Source organism: Centroberyx affinis, unplaced genomic scaffold (genome assembly GCF_046629955.1).
Source record: "Centroberyx affinis isolate AG114_WGS23_722 - 3 ecotype Tasmania unplaced genomic scaffold, CSIRO-AGI_Caff_v1 ptg002339l_1, whole genome shotgun sequence".
Lineage (NCBI taxonomy): Eukaryota > Metazoa > Chordata > Actinopteri > Beryciformes > Berycidae > Centroberyx > Centroberyx affinis.
This window is the reverse complement of record NW_027280606.1, coordinates 114,640-125,518: the sequence shown is the minus strand read 5'-3', so window position 1 is coordinate 125,518 and position 10,879 is coordinate 114,640. Positions and strand designations below refer to the sequence as shown.

The window sequence follows — 10,879 nt, the reverse complement described above, 5'->3', positions numbered from 1 at the left end:
ATGGGATTAGGCAACTAACAGGAATCCTCATTGGAAATTAATGGGAGCATTGTGTCAAAAAACAAACAAACAAACAAACAAAAACAAAAAAAAAAACATCCTGAACATGAACCACCAGTCTCCAGTCTTTCCTCTTACTATATTGACCAGGCCTTACAGCTCCCTCTGGTGGTAAAATGGGTAGCTTACTTTCCTCAGGCTGTGTTTTGCATCGAATTGATTTACATACTGAATGTTTTGCAGTATGCTCTGCAGGCATTATACAGCCTGCCTTACTTGACTGGAAAATATTGTGAGTGAGCAGCAACAATACAGACAGTACAGCTTATCACAGCATGATACCCAGCTATCCCTATATTTCAAGAAGTCTTAAGGCACATTAGTGAGGACGTCTTAGTCAGCTGAAGTCTTAAGACATCTTAAGACATGGTGATAGTAAGTTGCTGCCTTACCACCAATATTATCCTCCTTCTCAGATGAGCGAGCCCAGGCTCTCAGTGTATCACCCAGTTCTCCTGCCAGTCCCGGCTCATTTGGATTGAAGCATCCACCCATGGCGGCCGACCCGGAACAGATCCTCTGGCAGGCTTTACATGTTGATTCTCCCAGCTCATGACACATTGTGCTTTGTTGTCTTCTTTGTATGGGGGAACTCAAAATAGCTCTATGCTGTAGACATAAACTTGACACAGTCAGGTTAGGGTTTTAGGTGAAACTCTTGTTCCAAGAGAGAAGAACAAAATGTTAGAACTTTATGTTGGATTCATAAAGACAGTACAGAAAACTGTTGTTTTGTGTGCGTGGACTTTATGGACCATATCCAGAGTGTTGGTATTATCTACTTTAGCAGAGTGTGTGTGCTTAATTTGTGATAATAAACACATTACACTTTTGATCTTTTGATCAAGTTTTTTATTGTTTAGCACATCAACACATTTAGAGAATAAAAAATATAAATTTTGGTCAATGTGAAATTATGCACAAGGTATGGCAAAAATAATTCAGTTAATCAATTAGTCAATCAATCAATCAATCAATCAATCAATCAATCCATCAATCCATCCATCCATCCATCCATCAATCAATCACACTGGAGAGCTGGTTTCAATACTAGCTCTTGTGGTAACAATGGAGCTAGCTAGCGATGTTTCTTGTTTTCTTGTGTTTTTTACCAGCTGAATTCATATTGTCAGCATTAACAGTCTTTATCTTTGGTATTTGTAATATACTAACTTTATACTTCATATCTTTAGTAGCACTTCTTGGATAGTCAAATTGTTGATGTTACCCGCATCTGCTAGCTAATGTTAGCATTACGCTAGCATTACCGTTTTTGCGTAATAACGTAGAATAACGTAATAACTTAGCCTATTACATTATTGACTGGTTATCACAGTGCTGACTCAATAACAATTTGTAGTGTCAACCAATGTAATAACATTCTGAAATCTCTTTTATTGTCTTTTCTGCATCAAATAAGAGATTAACATTTACAGTAATATTCAATATTGGATTGGATATTTTGAGTAAACCTTAAATCTGTGTCAGCAACATAATAACCAGTAAATAACACAATAGGTTGCTATTACATTATCTTTCCAAGATTTTAGGCTTTTTATTATGCTAGAGGCTTCATTACATCCAGTTTTACTACATTATTGGCATTTTTTATGTTACAAGCCTCTACAAACAAACAACAAAGTAGCTGACTGCTAACATTAGCTAACACGGATCAACACCATGGATGTTCTTTCAATCCAGTTGCTGTAGCCTTTGATTTGGGCATTTTCCTGCTCTGGTCTTCTCTCGACATAGACTGATCTCACAGAAAAACATGAAATGAACACGACTTGTTAACAGCAAATTACGTGTTTGTCGAACGTAAAGTGTTAAATATATGTATTCCCAGCACGAAACGGTTACGTGAAGGAGACATGATTATAAACAGGAATAGTGTCACATTGAAGTAGTATGGTGGCCAGTCAGAGTGTGGAGGTTGGGGTGGTGGATGGGTGTGTGCGTTTGCCATCGATGCCAGTGACCGGGGTTTGATTCCCAGTGTTTTCAAAGGACATTTCAACCATAAGTCACATTTTAATTTTTCACAAAGGTTTTTCTTATTTAACCATGACCAAGCCCTTTCCCTAACCTTAACCAAGTTGTTTTAGTTGCCTAACCATAACCTTAACCCAAAACTTAACCAAGTTGTTTTACTTGCCTAAACTTAACCCTTAACCAACCTTTGGGACGTAGTTCAATTCGTGGCAGAGGAACGTATTTAAGTTGGTGGCAGAGGAACGTATTTAAGTTGGTGGCAGAGGAACATATTTCAATTAGTTCCAGGGGAAAGTAATTCAGTTTGTGGTGGAGAAACATTATTTTCCCATAATACGTGTCCACAGCATGTAAATCGCCAGTTTAGAGTTCATGGTCATTTCACGTATTTGTGTGAGATCATGTTGTCTCGACAATAACAAAGGATACTTTTGATTTGACATTTAATTTTTCTGTCCAAAAAAACAGTTGTGTTTGCCTCCATTTCCATCTGCTTTTCTTTTTGTATGACGTAAATCAAATATGGCCGACATGAACAAAGCAAACTGCAGAAGCTTCAGATCAGAACTCGGCCTGGTAAGCCAGTAAATATCCATCGTTGTACATGTAGATCTGCCTGTCGGTGGGGTTATAGCTCAGACTGGCCACTCCGGTAGCCACCTTCTCCAGCGGCAGTGCCAGCAAGTTGTCCTCCCTGCCTGTGGCCGTGTCGAAGGCGTAGAAAACCTCCTCGTGGTATTCGTTCACGTAACGCGTGGCATACAGCACGCCGCACACCATGAAGGCGTTGCTCACTGCCTTCTTGAACAGCCTCGTCTCCCAGGTCTGCGTGACGTTGAACGCCTCGCCGTCCCAGGCCAGCCGGCTCACGACAAGGTTACCGTGATTTCCGAGGGTGGCGTAGATGGCCCACAGCCCCGTCTCGTCCGCCTCCAGGTCCACATCGCTGTAGGCACGGCAGTCGTAGTAACAGTATGGGAACTTGTTGTAGAAGCCCACGCCCGTGCCCGGCAGCGTCACCCGTTTCACAGACTTGTCGGTCAGGTTGTAGCGGCAGACGTCGGCGGAGCGGTAGCAGTGATAGTACAGCGCCTCACCATACAGGACAGCATTAGGACCCTCAATGGCGTTGGTGTGGGAATAGGATGAAGCGAAACTAAAGTCCCGGTGGTTGGTAGAGGCCATGAAGTCTTCGTAGTTAGAGTAGAGACGCACAGTGGTGCCCCAGGCGTGGCTGTTGACCAGAGGTTGAACCCAGTAGCTGTCCCGTTCGCCCTGGCTGTCCTGCTGGGCCTGTTTGCCCCAGGAACCAGAGATGTAGCTCTTACCGTAGGGGCTGATCTTAGTCACTACAGGGTTGCTGATGTTGGTCATCAGGCCCTTGTAGCATTGCTGGTCTGGGAGGTAGTGGGAGAGATGGGAAGGGTCTGAAGGTCAGGAGAGATACAGTACAGCCAAGAGTCTCACTGCCTATCTATCTGTCTTCCTGTCGCTCACAAAGTATCGCTCAGTGATGCAGTGCAAGCCATCAGACTTGTTTATATGGAGGGAATTCTGGTTCAAAATTCAGAAATTACATATGAGGAAGTATGAATAGAAAAAAATGGAAATGAATGAAAAGAATGAAAATAATGAATGAAAAGATGTCCTCTAAGCATAGACAGTGTACTTGGACAGCAGACAGGAATATCCATTTATATTTCTATTAATCCCATTTCATATATTGCTGAATTTTAAACCAGAATTCCCTCCATTTTTCTTTCCCTTTTTCTCTCTCTCTCTCTCTCAGTTCAATTGAATGGTGCTTTATTAGCACAAAGTACTTATTGCCAAAGCAAAAACAACACAGTTCGCAACCACAATATTAACAACAATAAATGGCTCAATAATATAATACAGACGGAACAATTAATCAATCAACAAATTTATCAATGAACAAATTTATCTTCCATAGTTAATGTTTCCTGTCTGAGATTGTGACAAGTTAACACATATTTAGCTCTTTTTTCTCCATAGTTGTTGCAATGCAAGAGGAAATGCTCTCTTTCCCACTCTCTCTCTCTCTCTCCCTCTCTCTCTCTCTCTCTCAAACGCACACACACACACACACACACACACACACAGTGACTGACAGTGTACTTACTTGTGAAGTCTTTGGGGATTGACCTACAGGACTCTGCACTGTTCTTCAGATATCGCAGTTTGTTTTTGACGGTCTCCATGTTTATGGTGTCTGACGTATGCATCCTCTGTACATCTCTACGCAGTTTACCCACCTGACACACACACATACATAACTAAGTACTGTAACAGAAACTTTCAAACCTTTAAAATCATTCTGGTCAGATGTTATATTATCCAAATTTACATATTTGTTTTCTTCATATTCTTATATTCTTTCTCAATCTCAATATGTCACTTAGATTTTCACTTATTCCACACTGCATGCATTTCCATTTTTTTTTTTTTTTTTTTGCTATATTTTCATATTGTACATATTTTTCCCCCTTTCTTTCAGTATGTTCTATACTGCTGTTAGTTTGCACATACCTCCAAATGCTGTTATTCATAGTATTTCATACTATTCATTCTCTCATTTCAAATGAATATGTTCTTGACAGGCTGGAAGTGTTGGTTGCATTATGTTTAATGCCCCCCATATTCTATTTTTCTTTGCTGTATCCTATTACTATTTGCTACTGCAACAACCCAATTGTCCTCAGTAATCACTGAAGTTTCATCTCATAATATGGGTTCAAACATTGCTCTCTACACCTCTACATTTCGGTGTCTTTGCCATACCTCCCTGGTGAGTTTCTGTGTCTGGGCGTTGTTTTTCGCGGTGTGGATGGAGCTGATGTCCGTCTCCAGCTGTCCCAGCTCCTGGCCCAGCAGCCGGAGAGACAAGGCAGAGTACAGGCCCTTATCGTTCAGATACTGGTAAGGCTGCAGCCGGGCCGTCAGCTTCTCAACCTGAGCCTGGATATCAGGGAGATGCTGGTTGGACAACTCCACCTACAGGGGAGGAGAAACAGAAACTTAGTAGAAAGAAAAATATGAGAAGCTACTGTACGAAGGCTTTCGATACTGTGAACCATGAGGTACTCCTGTCAAAACTATCTTTTTTTTTTATTTCTCCATTGATGCAATTAAATGGATGAAGTCTTATTTAGCAAACAGAAAGCAACATATATGCATTGGTAACACTCAATCAACATTCCTAAACTGTACCATTGGTGTTCCTCAAGGATCAATACTGGGCCCAATTTTGTTTAGCTTGTATATTAATGATCTACCTCTACCTCTCTGCCCATCTGTCAACATATGTATGCGGATGATACAGTCCTTTCTATACATGCTAAAAACAAACACCAAGCTGCATACAAACTAACTGCAGCTATGGTCCATGTATCGGATTGGTTAAGAAATTCATGTCTACATCTGAACATAAACAAACTGTATGCTTTTCTCACAAAGACCCACAGAAACTCACCAACCTGATGTTTTTGTTAAAGGAGAGAAGCTCAAGATTGCCTGATTTTAAATACCTTGGAATCATTCTTGATTCAAATGTATCTTTTAAAAAGTATGTTAAAAGATGGCCATTGCTGTCAAATTCAAGCTGGGTAATTTTAGACATATTAGACCTTACCTGACAACAGAGACAACTGAGATATCTTACCCACCTCTCTGTTCAAAAATGTACTGGGATCCATTGGCCCCTGCTTAGTATCAATTATAAATAACTCCCTTGAATCATCTTGTGTCCCTGATTATTTTAAACATGCTATAGTTCAGCCTCTCCTTAAAAAGCCAAATCTTGATCCATCCCTGCCCATGAATTATAGGCCTATCTCTAAGTTGCCTTTTGTGTCAAAAATCTTTGAAAAAGTGGTTGCCAAACAGCTTGTGACTGTCTTCAAAAAATATGAAATCTTTGGTAAATTTCAGTCTGGTTTCCATCAGAAACATTACACTGAAACAGCTCTCCCCAGAGTCTCAAATGATATCTTAATACACACTGATGCTGGTAACTGCTCTGTCCTGATATTGCTGGATCTTAGTGCAGCGTTTGACACCACTGACCACTGCATGCTTACTGAGAGGCTTAGGCAGTGGGTGGGTGTTGCTGGGACTATCTTGGATTGGTTCTCATCTTACCTTTCTGATAGAAGCTTTTCAGTCTCTGTTGGTAATTTTGTCTCATCACCCGCTGTTCTGTCATGTGGAGTGCCTCAGGACTCAGTCGTGGGTCCTATTCTGTTCACTCTATACATGCTTCCCCTTGGCCAGTTAATCAGTCATTTAGTGTATTTCTTACCATTGTTATGCGGACAATACGCAGCTGTACCTCTCCTTCAAACCAGATCAATTGGATAAGATAACTGTTTTACAGGATTGTTTGGCTGCCATCAAGGACTGGATGGCAACCAATTTCCTCCAGCTTAACTCTGAAAAAACGGAAGTTCTTGTTATTGACCCAGACAATATAGCAACTGAGGTTCAGCAGTGTATTGGCCCCTTGTCTTCTAGTATGAGATCAAGCTGTAAAAACGTAGGTATTATTTTTAACTCTTTTATGAATTTCGACGGGCATGTTAAGTTGTTGACTAGGTCTTGTTTCTACCAGTTGAGGAACATTGCTAAATTACGGAGGGTTGTGCCTCAGCCGCAACCTGAAATGATTATTCATGCATTTGTTTCCTCTCGCCTGGATTGTAGTAATGCCTTAACAAGTCTTCTCTTGACCGACTTCAGTTAGTCCAGAATGCTGCTGCTAGACTTCTTAGCAGATCCAGTCGGAGGGCTCATGTCACACCCATACTGGCCTCCCTCCATTGGCTACCTATTAAGTTCAGGATTGATTTCAAAATCCTGCTGATAACTTACAAGGCATTGCATGCTGTAACAACGCATTATGTAATAACACCGCATTATGTAATAACTCGACAAAATGTATTACATCTTCACTTCATTATGTAATAACACCTGCATTTTGTAATAACTCGACAAAATGTAATACATTTTCACTTCATTATGTAATAACACCCGTATTTTGTAATAATCTGCCGCATTTTGTAATACAGTCTGAACGCAATATGTAATAAATTTCCCCGCATTTTGTAATAAATTATTACATATTGCGGTGGTTATTACAAAATGCGGGAGTTGCACTTTTTTATGATGAAAATGTAATAATACAGTGAATTATGTAATAACCATCTATGGTTCTTTCTATCGTGGCTACTTGATAAGTAGTTTTTGCAAGTTAAAACTTGTTTTATATTAGAAATCCACTGCAATCAGTGTGTTGTTAGGCTATATGCTGTGGTTGTTTTTCACTTAATTACTTAAATTCTATGAACCCTCAAGTACAGTTTCTATTAAGCTAAGGAATACAGTGACACTTAATGTAGTTTTGACCAATGAAAGATACTAATCTACTGAACTAATAGTATCTTTTTAAAATGAATTTTGAGTCAGTATGATTCATGCTAGAATGCATAAAATAAACATTGTTGTTATAATGTTATAACGATTTTTATGAATGAAGACATCCATTTTGGTTGGTTATTACATAATGCACCATATTATTATATTTTCATGTATTTTGTAATAACCACCGCAATATGTAATAATTTATTACAAAATACAGGGAAATTTATTACATATTGCGTTCAGGCTGTGTATTACAAAATGCGGGTGTTATTACATAATGTAGTGAACATTACATTACATTTTGTCAAGTTATTACATAATGCGGTGTTATTACATAATGCGTTGTTACACACGCCCAGGCTCCGGCCTATATTACTGAACTTTTGTCCCCACACCTTCCTGGTCGGTCTCTAAGGTCCTCGGACCAGGGGCTGCTGGCGATTCCTCAGTCCAGTCTCAAGACGAAGGGTGATTGTGCTTTCACTGTTGTTGCACCTAGGCTATGGAACAGCCTTCCGCTTGACTCGGCACATTTACATTGATGTGGAAACTGAAATGTTGATTAATGTGCATTGTCCCTGTTAAATAAATAAATAAATCATGGATATTGGCAATACCGATAACCATGCTGATACTGTATGACCAATACTGATAACCACCATGATAGCACCACCTTGACTATATATTTTTTGCACTTATACATTTACAACATTTTTACAATAGTATTAGGCAAACAAAGAAGCAAGTTTTAGGTTTTAAACAGACTTGTATAAGACAGATGTAATTTGTCTCCATCTCCATCTGATGATTTAGTATTTTCAATATTTTTTGTATTGATGTATCACACTCAAATTAACTGAGGAGATTTCCACTAGCGCTTGGTCGATATGGATTTTTGAAGGCCAATATTAGTATTTTTGGGATTGAAGCCCCATCGTATGTATTACTTTGGATGTGAATGACATAATTAATGAGGTGCAGACTGCTCGATAGATTTGACCATTTTCAAGTATTCAGTGTTTCCCCCATAATTTTATTCTTGTCAGGGTGGAAAATAGCATAGTGAATAATGATGATAATAATAATAATAATAATAATAATAATAATAATAATAATAATAATAATTATAATAATAATAATAATAATAATCACCATCATCATCATGCACATTTCTGTGTAATCTGATCAAAATGTCTCAGAATCAGTTCAAGTTAAGGTCTTCCCATAGACAACCAGTGTAGTATTGATCATTTCTATAATACATATGTAATCATTCAAACTGCATCATATCCATCATATCAGAGGTGGACCACACTGACTGAACCAGATCTGATTTCTAATAAAATACCAACACTGTCCTGATATATTGGTCCATCTCTAGCTCTTACCCGTGTCTGTAGGTTGTTCACAGAGTCTTCACAGCTCTTCACCTGCTGCAGAACAGCATCGTACTTTACGGCAGGGAACGACCACATGCTGGAGTTCACCGCACACACACACGACCCGCCTTTCTGCTGGCCCGAGATGCGCTGAGCCTGGCTGTCATCCTGCAGGGACACACACACACAAACATATTCACCGACGAATATTCATGTAATATACAAGAGATGATCCCTGTACAGCTGATGAAGTAAAGAATGTAAAAGAGAGAGAGTGGTCTGCATCAGCTTCTTTTGTTCTTCGTCTTCTGAATAAAACCCATGGTAGAATATCAAATGTAACTCACTGTGGATGACAGCAGCAGCAGTAGGAACAGCAGCATGGTCAGAGTTGGAGTAACAAATGTTAAACTGACAGAGAGGAAAGCTGTTAATACTCAAGTCACCTCCCTTCCTCTCTCTTTCTCTCTAATGAACTCAGAAAGTCATGTGGATGCGAAACTCGGGGGAAAAAAAGAGAGAATGTGACATTTCGCAGTAGTTGTAGGACACTCCCATATTTCCCCCTCCTTAGGCAATGGTCATTTCTCCTTAGTTTGCAATATCCTCTGCTGACTTTTTCCTGGTTTTTTTTTTTTATAAAATTCATTGCATGAAAGAATACATCGTGGTTGTATAAAGGTGGCATGTAAAATATATTTCGGGATTGTTATATCAGTGGTGTTGGGGCTCTAGGCAATGCACAATCAGGTATACTGTCTGTGTCCTGCAAAACTTTTATTTTTAATATTTCTGTATTTTATTTTATATTCCTTATTTTATATTCTATTTGTGTGTGTTTATACTATTACTACTATTATACAATTTCCTGTTTCCTGTCTGCTGAAAAGGTTTCATGACCCAGGGTCCAAGTCAAACCACTGAAAAAGTTCTGTCAAGGAGTTGCAGAAGTTCAGTTGTCAAGCAGTTGTTCTAAATTCCTGAAAAGTTGACGTTTTGGAGATGGCTGCCATTGACAAGACATTGAGCTGTAACCCTTTTGCACAATCCATATCTAAGTTGTCTCTGGATGTAAAAATCTTTCTTTAACCTGTCTCCTTCCCTCTTCATCTACATCTTTCCTTCACGTTTGAAGTGGATTTACTCTAATGAAGACATAATCGCATATTGCATGCATGGAAACGTGAAGACTGACCTGGTATTTTTTGACAGAATAGCCAGTTTGTTTCAGTATTGTTTTTGACTGGGAACTGATTATTATGATTATTATTACCACTGATTACCTCTGATTGATTTTATTTTTTAGATAATGTTAGCTTGTTAGCTAGCTAACCATAGCATCTGGTAAGCTAATGAACCGGTGGCCAGACACACACACTTTTGATGGGCTTTACAGTCTTTTAGTGCAATTTGTTTTAGGTTTCCTGCCAAAGGGCAAGTAACATGAAATCATACCTATTTGAGAAGCTAAAAATTAAATTTTATATCAAAGAGTTTATGTGTCCAGAATTGCGCGCCAGTTAAAAGATATGTTCGGCAATTTTGGACCTATATATAGGCTAATTTGTCTCTTACATACCTGTAGTACTTGGACCCACAGATAATACTGACTCCAGAGCTGCTGTCGGCAGAAATGGCGAGCTCCGTTGCCACCCCTCTTGCTCCTAACAATGAGTCCAAATGGGGCTAGGTCCAAATCGCAGATTTGTGAGCTTAATTGGAATTCTTGTGTTGGTTATCCAAGTCCGTTGGTTTGGTCTCACATTACTGGTTTTCCAAATCCCTGGTCGTTTATTTGGTTTTTGCATTATTATCAGCTACTGATCTGCCAGTGCTAAGTTGTAAGGAGAATATATAGGACAAGCGTTTGGCTTGCAGTGTTTCAGCAAGGTAGGTTGGTTTACCTCAGTTGTTAAAACTATGATGAGAGACAGTGGTCAAATTGTGTATTAACATGTGTAACTATCTTTGCCGTTAAAAAACTTTTGGATAGTAGCCTAAGTGTG

At 39.2% G+C, this 10,879-nt stretch overlaps 1 protein-coding gene across 2 annotated transcripts; it reads right to left on the bottom strand.

Moving 5' to 3' along the window:
* Positions 1-935: 935 nt before the first annotated feature.
* On the bottom strand, positions 936-9,339 carry LOC139655847 (olfactomedin-like). Of its 2 annotated transcripts, none has more exons than XM_071533224.1 (5): positions 9,221-9,339; positions 8,883-9,041; positions 4,858-5,070; positions 4,188-4,331; positions 936-3,447 (listed from the first exon to the last, which is right to left on the bottom strand). In XM_071533224.1, exons 1-5 carry the CDS (start codon positions 9,254-9,256, stop codon positions 2,617-2,619), a joined length of 1,383 nt encoding a protein of 460 aa, XP_071389325.1. In that variant the 5' UTR covers positions 9,257-9,339; the 3' UTR covers positions 936-2,616. The 2 variants fall into 2 exon arrangements, with proteins under 2 accessions (XP_071389325.1, XP_071389324.1); XM_071533223.1 differs by having other exon boundaries at positions 936-3,452; positions 4,199-4,331.
* Positions 9,340-10,879: the final 1,540 nt, after the last annotated feature.